At 44.2% G+C, this 24,875-nt stretch overlaps 2 protein-coding genes across 4 annotated transcripts in view; both read right to left on the bottom strand.

Annotated features, from left to right (window-relative positions):
* PIK3R2 (phosphoinositide-3-kinase regulatory subunit 2) overlaps positions 1–12,155 on the bottom strand; it is a 45,925-nt gene extending 33,770 nt beyond the window's left edge. The window contains exons 1-2 of the mRNA XM_081943480.1: positions 12,002–12,155; positions 1,365–2,018 (exon numbers count right to left, since the gene is read on the bottom strand). Of these exons, the coding sequence (XP_081799606.1) occupies positions 1,365–1,698 (334 nt within the window). The 5' untranslated portion in view covers positions 1,699–2,018; positions 12,002–12,155. The remainder of the gene's footprint in view (positions 1–1,364; positions 2,019–12,001) is intronic.
* Positions 12,156–16,698: 4,543 nt separating this feature from the next.
* MAST3 (microtubule associated serine/threonine kinase 3) overlaps positions 16,699–24,875 on the bottom strand; it is a 103,630-nt gene continuing 95,453 nt past the window's right edge. For all 3 annotated transcript variants that reach the window (XM_081935140.1, XM_081935139.1, XM_081935141.1), the window contains one exon: positions 16,699–23,280. In XM_081935140.1, coding sequence (XP_081791266.1) covers positions 22,271–23,280 — 1,010 coding nt within the window. In that variant the 3' untranslated portion in view covers positions 16,699–22,270. The remainder of the gene's footprint in view (positions 23,281–24,875) is intronic.

Raw genomic sequence — 24,875 nt, 5'->3', positions numbered from 1 at the left:
CTTAACAACCGTGTTACTAATTTAAGAATGCAGTGATTCGCTTAATAAATGTGGCAAGAAAAGTCGTAAAATGGGGCAAAACTCAAATTTAACAAATGTCTCGTTTAGCAACAGACTCATAATTGGGCTCAATTCTGGTTGTAAGTTGAAGACGATCTGCCTTGAGAAAGAAAAACGGATAGCTGTTTAAAGAAAACTTCTCTTTAGTTAGGGCTTTAGACCAGGGGTCCCCAACCTTTTTTTTGTCCATGTCCCACCTAAGCATCTCTAAAATCCTGATGCCCCGCCTGTGACATATAATTCTTACTTTGCTCAAAAAGTGAACTCTACTCACACGGAGGAAGCCTAAAAGACCATTAACTTGGTTAAAGCAAGGTTCAAATTGCCCCCATGAAAAATCAAATTGCCCCCCTGTGGGGAGTCGGCCCCACATTGGGAACCACTGATTTAAACCAAAGTTGTCTAACCAAACATCCTCCATTCTGGCATGGACTGTAACTCCCAAGATTCTTAACCACAGGAGGGTATTCACACCACATGGTCAAAAAACTCAGGACCGTGGTTACAATCAAACGCTACCTGTTTTTTAACGTGTGTTTGACCACATCCCAGCTTAGCCAGCTGGGAACCCACCTATTTTTGGAAAGTGCCAAATTAGGATGTCTCTATCCATCAACCGTTTAATTTCATGTGCCTAGGATCCTTGCTCCTGGCATTATTTATAAGCGTTTTTACAAAAATAAATCCATCCTTCTTTTTAACATTCGCAGCTCCCTCTTGGGAGTACCTGGTTCGTCCATTCAAAAAAAAAACCCCCCACATATAAATAGATTTTACGATTTAACAGAACAACAACACATCCTGGCAGGACTTCCTCTCCTCCACTGGCTAAATTGCTGGGAAGCCTAATGAGAAAAATAGTCTCCCTTGGCTAGCTTATGATTTCTTTTCCGACAACCTCTCTGCCCTTTGATGTGGTAAGTTACCGCACGTGACCCTGAAGCCCATAATTTGAGGCCACACTGCTTGCTGGCTTCAAATGTGCACCCAGGCATCACTTCTCTGTGCAGATGCCCCTTATTCTGGGCAGGGCATCTCAAGCCTCCGGGCTGTTCCCGCTCAGGAGACCAGGGAGCAGCTGGGCCTACCTACTCGCTCTGCGGGGGCAGATGGCAAGTCCAGCCAACAGGAACCAGGAAACTGGTTGGAGCAGAACAATGAATGGTGTGTTCTTGTTGTTGGTAGCCTTTTCCTGGACTGGACGTTTCTGGAACAGCATTTTTCAAAAGCCCGACCTGAAGCCATTTTCTTCCTCCCTCTTGCAAGCCCTTCCTCTCACTTTGCACCCGGACGCAGGTACTCACCCTGTTCCTCTGGAGCGTGGGATGCCCCTGTTCCAGGAGTGGCGGGCAGTGGCCTGGCGACCCTGGAACGATGGGACGGGAGAGAGATTTTCACTGGCCCCACATATTCCACATATGTGCCTGGAAAATCCCCCTTTTGTTTGGTGCGCTCGTTGACCCCCAAAATCCAGCCAATCTGGTTCGGCATCTGCTCATCTCCATCCTTAAAGCCCAGTGCCTGCAAGGCCCCCTTGCTCACCACCAAGGTGTCCCCAGGTAACAGATCGATGTCTTCATTGCGTTCCTTGCAGTAGGGGTAGAGCGCCCGATATTGGAAGCCTTCTGTGCTCCCCATAGTCCCCTGGAAAAAGCCAAGCAAATGCACCGGCGAGGGAAAAAGTGGAAGAGAGGGGTGAACTGAAGGTAGCTGTCCTGCTTCCCTCTCAAGAGCTCTGCATGAAGGTGAAAGTCTCCTGGGTCCGCTGGCATGAACGGCCGGGCCCTAAGTACAGCCCCGTCGTTCCCGTAACTTGAAGCCACGATTCAACCAGATGATGAAGCAAAGGGAGAACGTGACAAGCATAATCCAGCCCTTGCAGGTGGTCTAGGGAGGAGAGGCAAACCACAGCTCAGGATCTCAAAGATGTTTGGGAAGAAGTTGTGATGTGCAGGACTCTGGAAAAGGTAAAGGAAGGGAGACCGTCACTCAGATAAACTTCAACAGCATGCTTCCTTAGTAAGGGGGCTAATACTTAAAGGTAAAGATTCCCCTCGCACATGTGTGCTAGTCGTTCCTGACTCTAGGAGGCGGTGCTCATCTCTGTTACAAAGCCGAAGAGCCAGTGCTGTCATGTGACCGGCATGACTAAACGCCGAAGGTGCATGGAGCACTGTTACCTTCCCACCAAAGGTGGTCCCTATTTTTCTACTTGCATTTTTACAGGCCTTCAAACTGCTAGGTTAGCAGAAGCTGGGACAAGTAACGGGGGCTCACTCCGTTACGCAGCACTAGGGATTCGAACTGTCGAACTGCCGACCTTTCTGATCAACAAGCTCAGCATCTTAGCCACTGAGCCACCACATCCCTCTAGCTAATACTTATATTTGATTTTAGGAGGTGTCCCAAGCAGCTAGCAGAAATGGAGCTCAGCACTACAGCAAGATTAAAAGAGAGAAATACTAAGAACAAGGAAAGAGAAGACAAAAATATGACTGAGACAGCAGAAAAGACTATCATTCTTTATATTAGCAAAATTCACTCGAGTCTTTCAGGTTCTTTAACCTTAAAGGGGAAAAAAACTTTTTCTCAACATCCATCTAAAAACCTTTCTTTAATCATATTTGTAAAATCATTAAATTCTAATAGATCTTTTTTCACTTTCTCTTAACAAGATACTTTCAAATACACCTTCAATAATATTTTACAAGCTTTAGGAATTACACAAGCATTATATACAATAAAAACTGTATTTTCAAACCCACTTTACAAATACAAAGCTATATCAGAACTTTATTTCAATTACGTATGTCAGACTAATAAAAATATGTCCTAACTCCAATTAACTCATAAAATTTAAGTCAACTCCTTCCAGCTTATCCTCATAGAATAGTGCAAATAGAAATAGATATTATTTTCTACACCAGGAAAAAAAAGTAGAGACAGTTACATTGTTTTATTCAAAGAATAGTTCTAATTTTGTCTTTATTTGGAAACAGCTCCTGGATGTTGTGCTTCTGATGAAAAAAACCGAAGCTCTGATTTTGGTTTTGCTGATTAGATAGGTTCGTTGTTATAGAAATGGCTAGTATGTATTATAAAAGTAAACTAGAGGTTGTAATGTTATTTTCTACTGTGCTAAAAAGAGTCAGAAATCAATGCCTTTTTCTTTTTTCCTTTCTACCCTTTTCCCCCTCCTCTCTTCTTCCCTAGTTTCCCATTATTTTCATTCTCCCTTGTATTTTATACTCTGATAAACTAATAAATTTTTTGATACTAAAAAGACAGCAGAAAGGAAGCAATTGGGGGGGGGGTAGGTCTCAATAAAAATGCAGAAAGGTCTTACAAAAGAGTTGTGCAAAAACAAAGGAAAGAGAAGTCCAAGTACAGGCAGCATGTACTTTTAAAGAGGGTTCAAAGTTACAACAGAAAGGAAAAAGGTGACTTACAACCATTTTTCACACAACTGTTGCAGAATCCCCATGGTTACATGACCAAAATTTAGATGTCTGGCAACTGGCTCACATTTGTGACGGCTGCAGTGTCCCGGGGGTCATATCTTTTGCGACCTTCTGACGAACAAAATCAACGGGGAAGCCAGATTCACTTAACAACGGTGTTACTAGCTTAACTGAAGTGATTCATTTAACAACTGTAGCAAGGAAGGTCGGCGAAACTCTCTTAACCGTCTTCATTCAGCAATAGAAATGTTTCTACTCAATTGTGGTAGTAAGTCAAGGAATACCTGTATAGCCATCTTAGGTGCCAGAAACCTCTCCCCAGGTATATTAAACAGCCAGGAAAACCTAGATAAGAAAGACTGCTCTGAGGTAACCATGAGATACTTTGATCCCAAGTCATGTTTCTCAGAACAAGCAACCCTTGTTGTTAGGCCAGGCGGTGAGCAGCTCTTCGCTTCACAAAGCACACTAACAAGAGTCCAGAAGATCGATCTATCTACAAGTGTGTGCGTCTGTTCCAGCATAACTCTGGAACGCCTTGAGGAATTTCAACCAAACTTGGTATACAGATGACTTACTCTCTGGAGAAAAATACTATAGGGGTAAGACACCCTTAACACCCCTCGGGGATGGGGGTGGTGTTCTGTTAAGATACAGCCTGTTGTTCCTTTAAATGGCTTCTACTGTACTGCCATAAAATGGCTTCTACTGTACAGTGCAGTGGAGTTGCCATGGTAACGGCTTCACAGTACTCCACAAGGGGGCTTCCTCTGGTAAGAGGAAAAATCAAACATTAGAAATTACATTTGGTCCGGACATTTTCCTCCCTAGAAATAAATACCCGGGCAATGCCAGGTTATCGGCTAGTTGGGAATAAAAGCAGCCAGATGTGCATGATAGTGACCAGAGACCTGACCAGTTTTGTTCTCAAGTGAATCTCTGAAATCAGGAATAGAATTTCTCAATTGCAACACAAATCCATCTCAATTCCCAGCCCGACATTTATGAACAAGGCAAGTTTTATCTCCCTTCTCCCTTTTAAGCTGGATATCTCAAGTTTTCCTGTTCCCAGTTCTCGTATTTCTTGCAGGCTAGAAAATGTATGACAATGGATTTATTTAGGACATTTCTTTTAAAAAATGGCTGGAAAGACTTGGAGCAAGCCGCAGAGAAGGGCATTAGAAGTTCACACTGTACTGGGAACAGAAGTCTGGAATTCATCTCTCTTTCGCTCTCCCCTCTTTCAACCAATAGCTCTCTCGCGCACTTCTCTTTCTCTCTCTCTCTCTCTCTCTGTGTCTCTCTCACACACACATACACAAACATGCACATTTGCAAAATTTGAACCAAGTCCAGGGAAGAGATTGAAGGAGGCGGCAGGAGGAACTTCTGCCCTATTGTGCCTTAGAAATCTCTATCCCAGGGAACGCTATCTCCCATCAGCCCTTCCCCCACGCCAACACATACAATCTCTGCTACTGCCTAAGTTAAACAGGCTGAGTGTGTGTGTGTGTGTGTGTGTGTGTGTTATTAACTCCTGTCCAAGTACAACAATCTAGCATTCTCCCTAGAAAAATACTCCATGGATCTAGAATGGGCTGGAGAAAAACTGAAGATAGATCAGGAAACAACAATGGCAATAATAAACAGGGTCGTTAAACTTCCAGCTCTTGTGACAGTCTACCTTAGAGTCTCTCTTACATTAAAAAAAAAGTACACAATGTTGCTTCCTTGGGAGTATTTCAGCTTTCCGGGGACTATTCTGTTTGACAACTGCCTAAAGTCTCAATATTATTTATCATGGTTGAGCAGATTAGTTCTTGGATGGTAGATGATTCCAGGTATATGCTAACATAGGAGGCTAAAAAAAAAAAAAAACCACCAGAGAAAACTATGGCAAACTAATGCCATACCATCGTCAAGAAAACAAACTACCAACAGGCCCTTTTAATCCGATCTGGCAAGATCCTTCCCATGTTCTTAATATATATGGATTTGAATTGATTGGCTTTGGTTAAGCGGACTTCAAATCTGACTAAAAATACAGCACCGTGGTGATTTACTTAGTTACAGTCAATATATTTCTCTCTTTCCCTAATTCAGCCTTTGCCCACCTGGATATCTCCCCTACTGATTTCAAACTCCAACATGAGAATTATGTACATCAAAGTTAAATACCAAATATCTGGACATCTTTTGTTTTCAAAGAATTGAATATAAATCCGTGGCTTCTCTCGAGAGGATCTTAAAATGGCAAAATGTCCTCCTAAAGATGTCCATTAAGTTCACCCACTTGGAAGGAGCAACTGCAGGAATGTGAGAATCCCATTCAGGAGCTATTTTAACCTGGCCTTCAGGGTCCATTTTAGAATCCCAAACACCAAAGATGGATCCTCTCTTATACCTCTCTTCTCTGTCACCAACCTTCATGAAAATGGTGGCTAGTTACTTATAGCTCCTTTCTTATCTGCTGAGCTGAGAGTGAACCAGCAATATCTAGGCCAGGGGTGTCCAAACTTAGGAACTTTGTGGACTTCAACTTCCAGAATTCTGGGAGTTGAAGTCCACAAGTGTTAAAGTTCCCAATTTTGGACACCCCTGATCTAGCCTTCACATTTCCTTCCTTATCTTCTTTATTGCTATTGAACAATACTACAGGTAGTCCTCGGCTCACAACACTTTGTTTAGTGGCCGTTTGAAGTTACATCTTCACTCAAAAAAGTGACTTATGACCGTTTTTTCACACAAAAGGGGATCATGTGATCCCCCTTTTGCCATCTTCTAACAAGCAAAGTCAACGGAGAAGCCAAGTTCACTGAACAACTGTTTTACTAATTTAACACGTGTAGCGATTCACTTAACAACTGCGGCAAGGAAGGTCGTAAAACTGAGCAACCCTCAACAAATGTCTCATTTAGCAAAGGATGTTTTGGACTCAATTGTGGTTGTAAGTCAAGGACTACCTATAATGGGTTTGAATTGTAATATATAGAAGTCACCAAACATACAAATACTAAAGGGGTTACAACAGGTACCAGAACAGAAAAGGTAGACTTATTTTGCAAAAGAAGAGACCAAAACAAGCAAATACATCTTACACAAGCTTGCAAATTTTCATCTTATGTCTCCCTCGCTTGAGAGCAGACCTGGAAAGATCCCAATTGTTCAAATCCATCATCTCTGGTTGACTGTTCCTATCCTTGTGATTCTGGATAGAAATCCACAATTCTTGCTGCCTCTTGAATTACCGTTTTTTTCAGAGTATAAGACACACTTTCCCCCCCCTAAAAGAGGGTGCAAAAACGTTGGTGCGTCTTATACACTGAATACAGCAACTTTTGGCCTACCAAAACCCTGCCCTGCGTATCCTGTTTTGGGAGGCCTGCAAAGTGCTCCTGGGGACTGGGAAGGGCAAAATCGAGCAAAAAACAGGACCATTTTTCGCAAAAACCTGGGCATGCAGAGGGTTTGGGAGGTCTGTAGAGTGTTCCTAGGGCTGGGGAGGGCAAAAACGAATGAAAATGGGTCCATTTTTCACAAAAATGGGGGTGTTTTTGCCCTCCCAAGTCCCCAGGAGCACTCTGCAGGCCTTCCAAACTCTCTGCACATCCTGTTTTTTTTTTTTTTTGGCAAAAAAGGGGCCCATTTTTCACCTCCCAAACCCCCCACGCATCGCGTTTTTGCCCTCCCCGGCCCCCAGGAGCAATTTGCACGCCTCCCAAACTCTCCCAAACCCAAAAAACAGGGCATGCAGAGTGCTTGGGAGGCCTGCAAAGTGCTCCTGGGGGATGGGGAGGGCAAAACCTTAAAAAAAATTATCTCCTCTTCAAAATCTTGGTGCGTCTTATACTCCGAAATGTCTTACTCTCTGAAAAATACGATAAGCCCTTTCTCTGCTCATCCCTTTGAAACAGTTTACTTTTGCCATCTCCATCAGTAATGACATCTTTTCTCTAGATCAGGGGTATCCAACCTTGGCAACTTTAAGACTTGGGCACTTCAATTCCCAGAATTCTCCAGCCATCCACAAGTCTTAAAGTTGCCAAGGCTGGACACCTCTGCTATTGATCTCAAATATCTCCAGGGGACTTTTTCTTTGAAATTTTAATATTCCAAAATCAAAATGAGTCTAGAGATATCTTTTCAGATGACCATAACTAATTAAAACTTATGGGTTTCAGTGAGTTGCAGGTCACTTTATCAGATTCATCTTCGGCTCATGACTTTTAATCAAGTTTGTAAGACTGAAAAGGTGCTGTCAGATTCCTCCTGACTTTTTGATATGATGGAGGAACATGGCTTTTTTCCCAGGAGTATCTTTGACTTATCCAAAAACTCCTTTGGCTTTACAGTATCCTCCTCTGACCTTTCCAGAGCTCATGAAGTGGGCCTCACTCCCCTCAGCATATTTAATAGTTCTACTTTAATTAAGTCCATATGGGTTGCATCTGAAATTGGCTCTTTGTTCACAGTTTCTAATTTAGTGCAGAATAATCACTGAAACCTGACATCCCCCACTCCCTGAAATAAACTTGGGGAGATTCCAAATTTTATGCTCTCATTAGACATTTCTAATATGCAGATGGGTAACCCAGAGAGCCCTCTGGATTCAGTTTCTACAATGCACACACACTCTTGTCTTGAAACCATGTTGGTTGGCACTGAAGACAACTGAAGCTCAAATCAAGTAAGGGCACCAGGTTTTTTGATCTACTGTCCAACGGCTTCATTTCTGCTCACAATCCCCTTCAACTATGTCCTAAAGGTAAAGGTTCCCCTCGCACATATGTGCTAGTCGTTCCCGACTCTAGGGGGTGGTGCTCATCTCCGTTTCAAAGCCGAAGAGCCAGCATTGTCCAAAGACGTCTCCGTGGTCATGTGGCCAGCATGACTAAACACCAAAGTCGCACAGAACGCTGTTACCTTCCCACCAAAGGTGGTCCCTATTTTTCTACTTAATTTTTACATGCTTTCGAACTGCTAGGTTGGCAGAAGCTGGGACAAGGAACGGGAGCTCACTCCATTATGTGGCACTAGAAATTCAAACCGCCAAACTGCCAACCTTTCTCACTGACAAGCTGAGCATCTTAGGCCCTGAGCCACCGCGTCCCTAACTACGTTCTAAGAGTCACTTATTTTAACTTGCCAGGGATGGAATACTGGTAGTGCTCAACTTATGACTACCTTTGAGCCCAAAAGTTCTGTTGCTAAATGAGACCGTTGTTAACTGGGTTTTGCCCCATTTTATGACCTTTCTTGCAACACCTGTTAAATGAAACACTGCAATTGTTAAATTAATAAAACAGCTGTTAATGGAATCTGGCTTCCTCATTGACTTTGCTTGTCAGAAGGCTGCAAAAAGTGATCATGTGACCCTGGGAGGTTGCAACCATTATAAATATGGACCAGTTGCCAGGCATCTGAATTCTCATCACGGGACTGTGCGGATACTGCAAATGGTCGTAAGTATGAAAAACAGTTCTAAGTCACTTTTGTCTGCAGCATTGTCGTTGGAGTTGAATGCTCCAACACTGTAAGTTTTTAAGAAGATGTTGGATAACCATTTGTCTGAAATGGTATAGGGCAGTGATGGCGAACCTATGGCACGCGTGCCACAAGTGGCATGCAGAGCCATTTGTCAGGGCACGCGAGGCGCTGCCCTGTCAGCTGGCCAGCGCGCATGCGCCCGCTGGCCAGCTGAGTTCACCTTTTTAAAAGCTATTTTTCGCCTTCCCCAGGCTCCAGAGGCTTTATAGGAGCCTGGGGAGGGCGAAAAGAGCCTCCCCCGCCCCCCCGGAGGCTTCAGGGACCGTCCCTGAAGCCTTCGGAACGCTTAAAACCACCCTCCGAGCAAACCGGAAGTGACTTCCGGGTTGCTCGGAGGGTCGTTTTAAGCATTCCGAAGGCTTCAGGGACCGTCCGAGGCTTCCCTGATGCCTTCGGAGCACTTAAAACGACCCTCCGAGCAACCCGGAAGTGACTTCCGGGTTGCTCGGAGGGTGGTTTTAAGCGCTCCAAGGGCTTCAGGGAAGCCTCCGGACGGTCCCTGAAGCCTCCGGAGGGCCTCCGGGGGGTCGGTGGAGGCTCCTTTAGCCCTCCCCAGGCTCCTATAAAGCCCCTAGAGGCTGGGGAGGGCGAAAAAAGCATGTAAAAGGGGGGGGGTTGTCACGCATTGTGCGCGCATGCGCACTGGGGGGTAGCGCGTTGCATTATGGGTGCGGCACGCCCGCACTCGACCCCCCCTGCGCTCCCCCCACTTGTGGCACGCGAGCCAAAAAAGGTTCGCCATCACTGGTATAGGGCTTCCTGACTAGGCAGGGGGTTGGACTAGAAGACCTCCAAGATTCCTTCCAACTTTGGTATTCTATTTTATTGTAAGTTCGAACAGACACTAAACAAAAGGTTGAAAGTCAAGGACTCCTTATACTGCAAATAACTTTCAGGGCTACACTGAATTTTGGAGAGAAGAGAGTGCTGTTTCTTTTACACAGGCTCCTTCTGAAACATAGAGAAGGAATATGGTTCAGATGCAGAAATCTTTGCAGGATGCAAAAAGGGAGAGAAGCCACTGAAACTCCTGGGAGAAAAGCTCGCTTGAGCGAGCGACATTTTGGCTGTGCCAGATGCTGCCTGGAATGTGGGCAGCAGCTGCTGCTGTTCAGAATAAGCCTGCTCTGGGAGGCAGAGCCTTCTCCAGCCCAACTTTTTACGACAGATGTGGCAGCTCATCCAGGATTTGTGCTGAAGGAAGCACCAGGTGCATGCAAGACACAAAAGGGGTACAGTCTCTTGGCCAGAGGGCTTAATTTTACCAGAGTCAGATGAATGCTGGATGGGTACAGGCTGTGGGAACAGGGAAGGTGGCCCTAGGAGCTTCAAGGAAGGATCCTGAGGAAAATGGGAGCTGCCTGAGGAGCTGAGAAGAGCTTTGTTGGCAGGTGAGCTTATGAAAACACAGGGAGCAGGAAGAGGCAGAAGAAGCAGGAAGAGGAGGAGACCTAATCCAGGGATTAGAAAGGAATAAACTTTTAAAACTGAGGACCAGATTCTTGATGTGGACACTGTATGAACGCTAGATAAGGTAATCTCATTGTAGCTCCAAGGGGAAGGGTGGAAAATAAGATTAGACCAACTTGGAAAATCAAGTCGAAATGACAAATACAGCAGATAACTCTCTTGACCCTGGTATCTTTCATGAAAAGATTGACAATTGCAATCTCAGCACTACCAGCAAGTTTAAGAAGACTGATCCGAAGGAGGGAGGCGGCAACCAACTCGAGGGCAAAGGTTGCAACCGCGAACACCAGCATGGCCCAAAGAGCCAAAATCAAGATTGGGAAAAGACCCTGCAACACCGTACCGCCATTTCTAAACACACACAAAACCACAATTTCTACACAGTAAGGCAAAAACCGTCTGCTTTAGGCCCCAAAAACGTTTTAGCAACCAGGATCACCCAAAATAATTGGCAAATCCTGGAAATATTTGCCTTTCTCCCAACTTTTTTTCCCCCCTTGAACCATGGAAAACCATCAAAAAGGAAACTCAAAGGATGCCTCTTACAACTTCACAAAGAGATGCTCTGGGCAAAATAAGTTCTGGGTTTTTTTAAAAAAAAAGAAAATAAAAGCAACACATTATTCACTATGGTGAAATATTACCATCATCTTTTTTTAAAAAAACTTGGAAATCCTGAGAGGATGATGGGCGGCTGTTCCTGCCCCATCAGTCTTGGGTTCAAGAACCAGATTCAAATTCTAGAGATCATCAGACTCTACTTAGCTGCTTCCTGCTCTCCCCACCACAAAAGCCACAGCACTCCAGAGTGGGGAGGTAGGTCCCGGTCTCCCCCCCAACTTCACTTCAACTGTCAGGTTTCCCTCTCCCACAAGCCATTTCCTCTTGCAAAAATGTTTTAAAAATTGATTGTACCTTCTGGGCCGGCGAGGGCATTACAGTACCAGCGCAAAGCTCAAGTACATGAAGAGGGACAGGAATGCACAAGTCCCCCCTCCTTTTTTTCCACAGATGGGGAGAGGGAAGGAAGTAGCACAGAAAAAAAATTATAATAATTTGAGGAGAAATTCTCTCCCCGCCTCCACTCCTTATCCCCTCTTCCTAGCGCCCATTTCCCAAAAATAAACCTTATTTTAATTTTGTTTCCAAAGCGGAGGCAGAGACTTATTTCCACCCCCGGGCACCCAGATAAGAGTCGAGGGCTGCAATACAGCACAGAAAACCGCCCCTTCTTTCTGCTCCCCCGACCCCATCGAATCTGCCCCCCCAGACCCCTCGCCCCCCGCGAACGACGGGAAATGGTGGATTTGCATGGCACAAATTTCGCGCACACCCCCGGGAAGGATCCTTTGCAATGCACCCAGGAGCTGGAAAAGACTGGCCGTCCATTCTCCCTGCATAAAAAGGGAGAGCTCCCCTATTGTGGAACAATCAACTCCCCCTCCCTGCACCCCTAAACTTACCTTTTGCCCACGAAGCGCTCCCGTTCCTCCTCAAGCTCCCCCTCCTCCTCGCTCCAGCCAGCTCTTGGCGCTGGGAACGCAGCTGCAACCCAGGGAAAGAAGGAAAACCGGGAAGGGCCGAGAGTTGACGACCAAACCCGAGAATAACCGAAGTCTCATCCTTCGGAGAGAGGGAGGGAGGAAAGAAAAAAAAAAACACCACACGATCCGAACGCGATTGGCGGAAAGAAACGAGTCTCTGCCCGAGCGCGCCCGAAGAGTCGAAAAGCGACAAATTCGTCCTTTTGTCTGCAAAAGTTGGATTGTTGTGCGCTTCCTTTCCCCGCAGTAAATAAATAAATAACCCTCTAGGCGATACCAAGCTTTCTTACTGTCTACTGATAGGAGAGGCCAAAACTTAAGTTGGTCCTGTTTAATTTTCTGGCAAGCATCTCCTATCTTAGCAATAACCGTAGAACTGGGGGGCTTCCGGGCAAGGCTTTTTTTTTTAAAAATGCAATCGTGGGAATAAGGTTTTTCTTAGCCCGGATTTCGCTAGCACAGCGCTGGGGTTTGAAGCAGCGGACGCTTTTAGAGGTCTTAGTTGCCATTGAGCGATACTGGTCTTTCTTCCAGGGTGAATAGAATAGAATAGAATTCTTTATTGGCCAAGTTCGATTGGACACCCAAGGAATTTGTCTTTGGTGCATACGCTCTCAGTGTACATAAAAAGACAATCACGCCAAGGGGTGAATGGTTTTCCTGTAAGGAAGGGGCCGTGGGTGGAAGATGCGTGGAAACGGGGGGAGGGGGTTTAAAAAGCCAACTGAGCAATATATCCCGAGTGTAAATCCTCCTCCTTTTTTTGTAAACTAAGCAAAGCCAACATTTGCTTGGTATAGAAAGAGAGCAACCCGTGGAAGGATTTTGCAACTTCCAACAAGCAGGGGAAAACCCCATTATGTACCTGAAAATAAAGGTCGCCGTGACTTGCCGATTATTATTATTAAGTATTATTAATTATTAATTATTATTATTTATTATTATTATTTATTAATTATTGTTATTATTATTATTGTTGTTGTTATTATTACCTCTACGCGGTGAAAGCTAAAACGAGAGTCCATAAGCTAAAAGGACTAAGAGGCATAAATTCCGGAGACAGCCGAAAACATCCGAATCGGAGTTGCTCGCGTTCACCGAAAGGGCCACGAACATAACCGACGGGACGCGGAAATGGGCGAAACCTCGAGCTATGTAGACGCGGAACAGCTCTGCTATGACGTCATTGAAATGCTCTGGTGGAGGCGAGGGAGGAGACAGAATAATTTGTGGAAGCGCTTTTTTAATCTTTGCGAAGCTATTTTGCTTATCTGTCATCTGCTAAATAGCAGCAACCGTTCGCTTAATAGAGAGGTATAATAAAGGCAGGGCTATGCAGATAGGGGCTGCGAAAATCTGAGCGGTCGCTAGATGGCAGCAAAGAAAGGCCTCTGATAGCCCTCCCCAAATATGTATGTAGAGATTCGCAGTCAATCCAGGTCGTGGTTGTCCCAAAGGTGCTTTTTCAGGAGGCAACTGGACTTTCTGGGTTTTTTTTTCTTTTGAAGACGTTTTGCTTCTCATCCAAGAAGCTTCTTCAGCTCTGATAGGACACTGGGGAATGGAAGGATTTATATTCCTTACACAGATCTGGAAATCCATTCCTACTCCCACCCCATTCAAAGGGTGTTCATCCCAAATTGTATAGCTAAAAGTCTAGAGATTCTCAGTCATCCAGGTCATGGTTGTCCCAAAAGTGCTTTTTCAGGAGGCAGCTGGGGTTTCTGTTTTTTTCTTTTGAAGATGTTTCGCTTCTCATCCAAGAAGCTTTTTCAGCTCTGACAGGATTCCATTCCACACTATCCTGTCAGAGCTGAAGAAGCTTCTTAGATGAGAAGCGAAACATCTTCAAAAGAAAAACAAGCAAGTCCAGTTGCCTCCTGAAATATATATATATTGGACTAGATTATCTTGTGGTACTTCTCTATAAACCAAGATGATTTAAATTAGGGTTTTTCAAACTTGGCAACATTAAGATGTGTGGACTTCGTCTCACAACTCCTCAGCCAGCATGCTGACATGGTTTTATTTAGACGAGGAAGATGGCTATTTCAACTAACAAGCATTTGAAACAGACAAGGTGGACTGGAGGGAAGCTCCTCCACATGAGAAGCAAAGTTCATCAACTAGTTTTCAGTAGCTTTGGAATAATTGTGACTTAAGAGAAACTCCGTGACATGTGCTGAATATCTTTACCTCAGCCTGAGTCATCAAACGATTAGTTCCCTCCTGGGTTAAACTGGGAAATTGAGCAAGCTGAAGCTGCATTTTTGTGGTTATCTCCAGGGCTGTTGAACTTACATTTGAATACCGTACATTAAAAATAGATACATCCATGTAATGTTCTTGGCAACCGCGTGGAAGAAGTTAACACTGCCGCCTTCTGAAAGTTTTCAACTTCGAAGGGAATCGTGGCTGCACCTGTTTATAGGCCAAGCTCAGCCAAAATTAGTATTTGCTTTAAAAAGCCTATAGGATGGGCTTGACGCATAGCCCTTGACTTATGACCGTCATTAGGATCAGAACTTCTGCTGAACAGCAAGGCAATTAAGTGAGTCACACCCAATTTTACCACTTTTCACTTATCGCAGTTAAGCAAATCACTGCAATTGCTAGGTGAATTGTGCAATCTTAAAGCAAATTCAGCTTTCCTGATTGCAGGGGTGTCAAATGGCCTGCAGAGTGCTTAGATCTGGCCCTCCAGCCTGCCCTGGAAATAGCAATGGACCGGCCCGCGGTGCCTTTGCCAGCAAAAACAGAGCTCGGGAGGGCCACACAGGCCTCCCGGGCTCCGTTTTTGGCCCCAATGGCCTCCTGCAGCCCTCTGTCAGCAAAAACAGAGCTCAGGAGGGCCACACAGGCCTCCTGGGGTCCGTTTTTGGCTGCGACGGCCTTCTGCAGCCCTCTGTCAGTGAAAACAGCTTGGGAGTGGGCCCTTCCGAGCTCCATTTCACTAACAGAGGGCTGCAGGAGGCCATCATGGCCAAAAATGGAGCCTCAATGAGTGATGTTGAGCTACCATGTCCCTCCAGCCCCCCAAGGTCAAATACAACCCTGACACACCCCTCAAGGTTGCAAATGGTGATCACAGGACCCTGGGATGCTGCAACTATTATAAATATGTACGGATAGTCAAGCACCCAAATTTTCATTATGTAACCATAGGGATGCCGTAGCATAAGTGTGAGGATAAATTCTAAGTCTCTTTTCTCATTGCCATTGTAACCTTGAAAGGTCGCTAAAAGTTTTGGACTATCTGTACTGATTACTACCGTATGTCTTTTCTGAGACAGTTCAAGCTCATTTATCTAAATCAGGGTGTCTAACCTTGACAATTTAAAGACTTGTATAATTCTGGGAGTTAAAAGTTCATAAGTTTTAAAAGTTACCAAGGTTGGACATACCTGATCAACATGAAGCCCAAGTAATCTGTGGGATGTTTTCTTGTACAGTCTGTTAAAGTTCATAAATCACTTTTTCTCATCACACCATGGTTAGGTTTAAGACCTATAACTGTTTCTACTTTTTCTGTAATGCATGTAATATTACAGAACAGGCTCTGTGATTGGAACAAATATCCTCATCTCCAATCTGCCTAGAGCTTTTATGAGGTCTAAATGAGTAAATGAGAGAGAATGAAAAGATCAATGGACTGTGTCTTGTAGGGAAGCTTGTTAGTTGCCCTTTACTCAACATGCCTCATGGAGTTATGGGGGGAAATGGAGGTGTCTCCTACATATGCCAGCCCATACTCCCGGAGCTAAACATCTTCAAACATAAAACAAGAATAGATAGAATAACAGAGTTGGAAAGTCTTCTAGTCCAACCGCTGCTTAATCAGGAAACCCTACACCAGACAAATGGTTTATCCAACATATTCTTAAAAACTTCCAGTGTTGGGACATTCACAACTTCTGGAGGCAAGCTGTTCCACTGATTGATTGTTCTGTCAGGAAATCTCTCCTCAGTTTTAAGTTGCTTCTCTCCTTGATTAGTTTCCACCCATTGCTTCTTGTTCTACCCTCAGGTGCCTTGGAGAATAGTTTGACTCCCTCTTCTTTGTGGCAACCCCTGAGATATTGGAACACTGCTATCATGTCTCCCCTAGTCCTTCTTTTCATTAAACTAGACATACCCAGTTCCTGCAACTGTTCTTCATATGTTTTAGTCTCCAGTCCCCTCCAGTTGCTTCTTGAAAAAACACCTTTGGGACAACCATGTCCTAGATGACTGAGAATCTCCATCGACATTCTGGAGCTAAAGTAGAGTTGAGATTCCTCAAATATGTAAAGATAGCAGCAGGCTGATATTTTCATTTAGGAATAAAATGTACTATAATTTTCAGGTAAATGAATGCAGTTTGCTCCTTTAAAAAAACATTTCAGATACATCTGATGTGCAACATGCCTTATTTTGAGAAATTTAGTTCCTCTATTTTAATGCTTCATTTCAGACCTGCTTCTTGTGAAAGGACAGTAAATAAATTTAAGTTATGCACACTGAAACCTATAAGGAAATTTGTCATAATGACTCATCTTGTCCTATTCATTTTTGATTTGATTAACTTAAATCGGGATGTTACTCAGAAATTCTTGAAATAACAGGCACACATGTCATTCTAAAGTCTTACCATGTGCTTTTTATTTTGGAGATCTTTGGATGTTAATCTTAACTGACGGTCTGCTTGCAGCATTCGTCGTGTAGCTGAAGTCCCAGAGTGGAAATGTTACAGTGATGCAATGAATAAAAAGTATGGAAACTTCTGTCAAAACATTTCTTCCCACCACACCCAATGAACAACTTTTCTCAACTGCAGGACAGAAATATTACGATTTCCAGAAGCCGTGACACGCAGACCCAAATATGCCTAAACTCTTCTTTCCCAACTCAATGCCTTCCAGATGTACTTTTTGGCACCTGAAATTCCCAGGCCAGTATGCTAATTCTGAGAAGTGTAGTTCCAGTTCCTCCCAAGGGCATCAGAGGGCTGGCCTAAAATGTAGAGTTCCTTTCAAAATGCAGTCTTTCTCTTGGCAGTGAGGAAGAAAGGGATACTGGGATCTTCCATCTTTGGCAACTTTAAAGACCTGTGGACTCCAACTCCCAGAATTCCTCATGTTGGTTGAGGAATTCTGGGAGTTGAAGTCCACAAGTCTAAAAAGTTGCCAAGGTTGGAGACCCCTGCTTATACGTTGAGATTTGTTTTCCCCTGGCCCAGTTGTTTTATCACCTTTATTTTGAAAAGAATCTTTATTAACCTGAAGACGTTAGCGCTTGTGTAGGGAGTCATGATACCATTTTGTGTAATGCCATTGCGAAAAGTGTGGCGTATTAAAAATGATAAATGGCTCTTCTTTTGAAGAACGCCTGTTTTGGATGTATCTTGGTGAGCTTTGAGAGAAAAAGGACACCAGAAGAGATCAAAATCTACTCTCCTTCCCCAGTGTAAATCTGATCAGAAGAGATCAAAATCTACTCTCCTTCCCCAGTGTAAATCTCCTCAGCATTTACAGGTAAAGGAAAGGAGCCTGAGGAAACCCAAATCCATTTGGAGAAGCTCAGAAGGCCCACAGAAAGCAAATATGGGGGAATGATTTGAAAAGTAACCTGCCTCCTGCAACCCAAGTAGCATATGTAAGAAACATGGTTTATTGCTGATCTTGAGAAACTTAAGCTGCGTTTAGCCAGGTTAATGCTTGGATGATAGGTAATTGAGAAGTCTCTAGCTGGCTGCTCAACTGGAAATTTTAAAAAATCCCCAAAGAAAGAAATGACGATCCACGTCATATAGTCGCCAATAAAACTACAGGCACATTTGTAAAGCCAGATGAAACTGAGTGTGACTCAAGGAAATCTTTACACTTTGCCCTCCTGGCAGATCACAAAGAGCCATTAAGCATTCCTGGGCTGGACGACAATGAATGTGAGCCTCTAGGCACAGGATTTCCAGCACCAGACAAAATTTGGCCTTCTACTGTCCAGCAAAAGGACCAGTCAAATCCTGCGAACTATTTCCATGGCCTATAGCGAAAATATTTTCAGAGAAAAAAACCAGACCAACCAGTACAGTGGCTTGGCGGGAAAGGAGAACCTGAAGTGGTGCCACCTCATGTTGTTGGCACTGAAGGGAAGCATTTTGAGGAAAAGGAGGACAATGGTGGTGGCTCAGCAGCTCCTCACCTTAGTTGAGTAAGGAGTACAGGTAGTTCTCAGCTTTTTGTTTTTCTTCCGTGTCTAAATCAAACTTTAAACTGCCAGAATTAAGTAACTTCCTTGGCTTTGTCGTTGGCCAAAACTAAGTCATTATCGGTTACACATTTCAGGTAGTCCTTGTCTTACAACCATTCGTTTAGTGACCATTTGAAGTTACAATGGCACTGGAAAAGTGACTCATGCCCGGTTTTCACACTTATAACCACGGCAGCATTCCCAGAGTCACATGATCAAAATTCAGGCACTTGGCAACTGGTATGTATCTATGACAGCTGCACTAACATGTGTGATTGTGTGATCACAATTTGTAACCTTCCCAGCTGCCTTCCGGCAAGCAAAATCAATAGCGGAAAGCCAGATTCACTTAATGACAACCAGTGTGATGTTTTAACAGCTGTGGCAAAAGTAGTAAAATAGCAATAGCACTGAGGCTTACATACCGTTTCACAGTGCTTTACATCTCTAAGCGGTTTTACAGAGTTGGCCTATTGCCCCCAACAATCTGGGTCCACATTTTATTGACCTCGGAAGGATGGAAAGCTATCCTTGAGCCGGTGAAAATCGAACTGCTGGCAGTTGGCAGAATTTGCCTGCAATTCTGCACTTCTACAACTCATGGCTCTGATGGGGCAAAACTCACTTAACAACTGTCCTGCTTAGCAACAGAAACTTTGGACTCAATCATGGTTGCAAGTGGCGAACTAACTGTACGTTGCTCATTCCTTGAATCATCATTTTAAAGAGGAACTCCTGTAGGTACTGGTATAATTGAGAGGTTACCAGTGTTGAAATTGATAATTCACTAGCCTCTGTTTTCCACGTTGGATGAGATTTTTGTGAAAATGGTTTAGGAAAAAGGATTTGGAGTTCTTCCCCTCCTCCTCCTTCCCTCTGGGAAAGCATTTATCATGTGCCAGTGACAGTTTTCTATGAATTTTTACTTGGGAGCCATCAAGCCTAGTTCCTCCCTTCTGTGAAAAAGAAGCCAATTTTCCTTCATGTGCTGGGCAACAGCTCAAATAAGAGCTTAAAAATTACCTCCCACCCCTCAAAAAAGGAGGGGAAACAGAGCTTTCCCCAATGAAACAAAATGTAAAGTGTGTACTGCTGCCAGCAGTTATAAATGCACTTTGGGTAAAAAGGTTATTGAGAGGACCACAAATTGGTGATTAGAAGACATCTGAACATTATGAAATAACTGCAGTTCAGCCACTGTGACTATATCAGGCCTTGATCTTGTGGTTTTGTAAAAGGATAAGGAACCACAAGTAGCATTTGAGGAAAAGAATATCATCAGGGGATATCAGGGAAAGATGTAACCGATTGCAAGCAGACCTCAACTATCAATTGTTCATTTAACAATGGTTCAAAGTTATGATGACCTTGGAGAAAGCAATGTAATGATGTACACTCACACTGACAACTGTTGCATCCTCTCTACAGTCGCAGGATCACAATTGAAGGGCTTGGGAACTGACTCACATTTACAATTGGTTGCAATGTCCTATGGACATGTGATTGTGATCCTTTTTAAAAAAACCTATTTCCAACAAAAAGGGGAACTGGATTTGTTTAACGACTGTCCAATTTGCTACATGACTACCAGAAAAAACATCATAAAACTGGATTCCTCTTTACTTATGACCACAATTTACGATGGAAATTCCAGTCCAATTGTGGCCATAAATCAAGGATTACCTGCATTTATTTTAAGCATTCAATAAACCTTAGAAAGAGAGAATGCAGAGCTGGATATACACTTTCAGAAACGTCTTGCTTTTGACTCTCACCCAACTGCCCACCAAGCCACGTTCATCTGCAGGGACCCATCCTTACATCCAGATTAAACTTAAAAAATAATCCTGGATAGCTGTCTTTGAAAAAATAGGACAGACTGTTCCAACTTGGCAACTGCAACTTCCTAGATACTAAGGGGAAATTTAAAAGAAGCAAGCAGGACAAAATAGGACATGGAATGGCAAATTAGAGTTGTCTCGTTGTTAGTTGCAGAGTCGTGTCTGACCCATTGTGACCCCATGGACAACGTTCCTCCAGTCCTCTACCATCCTCCATTTAAGCTCACGCCTACTGCTTCGGTGCCTCTATCCAGCCACCTCATTCTCTGTTGTCCCGTTTTTCTTTTGCCCTCAATCATTCCCAACATTAGGCTCTTCTCCAGTGACTCCTTCCTTCTCATTAGGTGGCCAAAGTATTTGAGTTTCCTCCTCAGGATCTGACCTTCGAAAGAGCAGTCAGGGTTGATCTCCTCTAGGACTGACCGGTTTGATCGCCTTGCAGTCCAAGGGACTCGCAGGAAATCTTCTCCAGCACCATAGTTCAAAGGCCTCCATTCTTTGGCACTCAGCCTTTCTTATAGTCCAACTTTCACAGCCATACATTGCAACTGAAAACCCCATGGACAGTACCAAAAGCCAGCCTCCCCCCAAAAAAGAGAGTGTTGTCTTATTCTAGATCTAACCTTTGAACTAAGCTGGCAAAGTCTCACGCAGAGAGAAAGGTATTTCTTGCTACCCTGATACTTAGGATCCTTCATTGGAATTGCCAATAAGAACTGACTAACCCTCAATTTATGACCACCATTGAGCCAGGGATTTTGGTTATACGTTGTTGGGGTCGTAAGTCAAGTCACCATGTGACCGGATGTCATTTTAAAAATGTCATAAACTGTGATCACATGACCACAGGAGACCACAACTGGTTGCAAAAGCGAGCCAGTTGCCAAGCGCCCAAACTGCACTTGCATGACTGCAGGAGGTGGTGTGGCAGGCGTAACTTTGAAGACAACTGGTAGCTTTTCTGAGTCCATCATAACTTTGAACTGTTGTTAAAGTCGAATTGGAACCTCTATGCATTTGGCTGTGGCCTACTGAGAATGAGTGCATCATTTGGAAGGTGTGTTGATGTGTCTGACTCACATTCAAAGACACAGCCTCCTTCAAAACCTTTTTGACGACACCCCCCCCCCCCACAACCCTCCAAAAAGTTTCCATTTGCTGTAGAGAAGATGTAAAGAGGGAGACGATGTGATCCAAATCTCATTCCCCCGTTTTCGTGGGATTTTGCAGTAGATTCGTGGGTGCAGGATGAAGAATCCCCACCTTATTCTTCCACGGTAACTAGGATACAACCAAATGGGAATCCCTACAACAGTCCCCCCCCCCCCCCCAAAAGAAAGTCTCAAGGTCATAGATAGAAAAGATAATGCAATGGAACCGAAATCTCCGATGAAAGTTTCTGGATATAAACTGAACAGGACCACACTGATTTTCTTTCCTTGTTTACCCCCTTGGCTTTTCTTCTCAATTTTAGATCAAATGTTTGCAAGACAAGAGCTGGCATTAGGTTAGGGTATCAACGGCATACATAGGCACTGCAACGTTTACAGATGTCACAGGATTGGGATCTGGAGTTTTCCAACCACTGCTACAATTCCTCCTTTGACCAGTTTCAATGCAAGAGAAGAGGCTCCCCAGAATGAACCGATTCTGCCCCTAGCTACTTACACAAGGCAGAAAAGATATTTCGTACGCTTTTACTATTTAATTTGTTACCTTTTCTCACATTCGGCAGTAGCTGAGGGGACAGTGGGAAAAAATTATTAATTGTGGAGAATAGTCACACTCCAGAAGATACCCAGTGCGTGGATGGGAAAATTTAATGCTTGGTTTTAGGAAATGGGAATGTTTCTAATTAGTAAAAAAGCAGCATTGCCTTTATCTCCAGCCTGAATCACCACCAACCCTGCCCTATGAGGAGGAACATGGAGTGCTGCCCAAGAAGGAGGAGGATGTGGTAAATAGCTGGAAAAGACCCCATCAGCAGAATGAAAACGGGACCCCAAAGTTCTCAATCCTTGGCATTAGCTTACTTTCTTTGAAGCACCCCCTTTACTCCGCTAGGGACAAGTGGCTTTAACAGGTCTCCCAGTCACTTTTCCAAATTCTCCGGTAATTGTCACTTCCGGGAGGGTGAAGGTGAGTTCACTGCCTTCTCCCCATGGGTTGTCCTGTGTGTGACTACAACAGTGGGCGAAGACTCCTTCTGTTCCCAATTTCCCCAGTGCTGGGAGGAGACACTCTTGTACTCAACGGCCACTGTCCCATCATCTTGCTCAGTGTAGACCCGGGCCTCCAAATGGACAGGATATGATCCTTGGCATTCCCATGTGGCTGTGATTCCTGCTGGCTCATCCCCTTGCACTGCAATGTCAGGCACGAGGGGCACGAGGGGATCAGGGACAGGTGAGCAGTAGGACCCGTCCTCTACCCAGGAAGCTGCATGGGGTCCACGCTGCCAGTCTCCAGGTTTACTCTCTGCTGGGACCTCACCACCGGATGTCAGTTCTGGCTCATCAAAGCTCACCTCCTGAACTGCTTCTTGCTTCTTGAAAGAGTCCCGGCGTTCAGATAAGTTCAGCCGCCGCATCACCACAACTTCGTGGTCTCGATCGTGACGTTCCTCAGACCAGTCCCGAAGCCGAGAAATACCAGCATCTCCCAGGGTGACCATGCAACTCTCTCTGGCACCTCCATTTCCCAAGTTGGGCGTCTCCAGGTTGAGTTTCCGGCTGCCAACCACTTTTTCAGCCAGGGAAGTAGGGATTTTCTCTGTGGACTGGACTCGTTTGAGAAGTGGGGAACGGGAGCTGTCTGCACTGCGAGGCCGGGACACTTGACGGACCATGGTGGGGGGAGACAAGGTCTTGCCTTGGAATGCCTGGACGTTCTTTGTAAACAATGGAAGTGGGGAAGGGGATCTTTGTGGGGAGGGAGGTTGGGGGACGGAAGAAGGAGTGCAGGCCAATGGGGAAGGTGGGATGCTGCTGGTTGATTTGCGGCGCCCAACCTTGTAGCGATGACTGCTGACTTTTGGGGCTAAGCCGTGTAGGGAACTGGGTCGGATCTGTCCTGCTGGAGAAGTCGGGGTGCTGGAGGCTGGAGAGGGACTCTGGGGAGAGACAGAATCTGACAAAAATAGAAAGCAATTAGGAGGAACATACTGTATATATCTGGTAGCAACAGATACTTCTACCACTGTTGACTGCCTTTATATTAAAAGTACAAACACACAAAATATGTACTTCAAACTGTTAGCCTAGAATTAGTTTATTCTAACAAGCCTTTAAAAGCTTGATGCGTTAATACATGGCTGGAGACACCATTTCCAAATAAATGTGATATTAACCCACATGCTTAAAGTTTCAATAAATCAAAAACATTTCGATTAAAAAGATCCACAAAATAATTATCATCCTATATGGCTTAGGGCATAGATATATTCAAGTCCACTACTCTGAAATGAATGTATCAGTGGTGGGTTCCACCGGTACGTCCCGATACGGGCATACTGGTGCCTGCTGGGAGAAGCAGGCACCGTACAGGAATGGTGCTTTGGACAGCCCGCCCACATTCCTTACCTGTATTTGACCCAACCGGCCATTTGCGTACAGCACCTGTGCTCCACTCCGCTGAGCAGCTGGAGTGTCGCAGGGCAGTGGGCGCACATGTGTGTGCAGCGGGTGTGCACTTGGTGGACGCCCGGCCCCGTCGCAGCGTACCGGTTGCGAAGGGATCCGGAACCCACCACTGGAATGTACCTGTTCAGTTGGATTATGGAGAGAAGTCTGGTTGAGTGTCCCATCACTGAGGGGGTTTTATCTACAAAACCTCTCAGTGGTGGCACCCCTTATCCTTTTTCTTGTTCTGTTCCTGTCATTTGTTTTTTGGAATTTTCATTGTTTTTAATACATTGTCTTTTCTTAAAGTCACTTTGTAGTAGAGTGACACAGAATCTTTTTATTATTATTATGCATATTCTATTATTTCACAACAGGGTGGGAAAGGACTGTGTTTTTATGAACTCTTTTAATAAATCAAGGAGCCTGTATGATTTCTCTTTTCAAACAGCTGGGCTTTGCTTGCTAAAACTTCTCCACTTTGATAAAGAAGATAAATCTGTTAATAACAGAGATCAAGATTAACCTTTTGGTCAAAGTAAAGAAGTAATCCGAGGAGTCTAACTTTTCTTTTCAGTAATTAATTCACGGTTACAGCAAGAAACAAAGTCTGAAGCTTTACTCTTTAATGAAAGTAATTATTCAACCAGCAGCTTGAGAAGAGAGTCCTAAAAGCAACAGGATGTGCTGATAAAATCTAGAGCAACTGGGGTGTAATAGATGGATAAACGTAAATGCTAAACTTCTTAATAGGAATTACTTCCAAAAACCTTCCCACTAGTTACTTAAAGACAAGTACAAAAGTTTGTTTAGTGACTGTTCAAAATTATACTGGCACTGAAAAAAAGGGACCTATGAGTTTTTCACACTTACGACTGTTGTGGCATCCCCTTGGTCACGTGATCAAAATTCAGATGCTTGGCAACTTCATTCATATTTATGACGGTTGCAGTGTCCTGGGCTCATGTGATCCCCTTTTGTGACCCTTTGACAAGCAAAGTCAACAGGGAAGCCAGATTCACGTAACAACTGTTTTACTAACTTAACAACCGTGGCAGGAAAGTTCATAAAACAGGGCAAAACTCACTTAACAAATGTCTCACT

This window comes from Natrix helvetica, assembly GCF_964273705.1.
Source record: "Natrix helvetica genome assembly, chromosome: 1".
NCBI lineage: Eukaryota > Metazoa > Chordata > Lepidosauria > Squamata > Natricidae > Natrix > Natrix helvetica.
The sequence above is the reverse complement of the archived record's forward strand: the minus strand, read 5'-3'. Positions and strand labels throughout refer to the sequence as shown.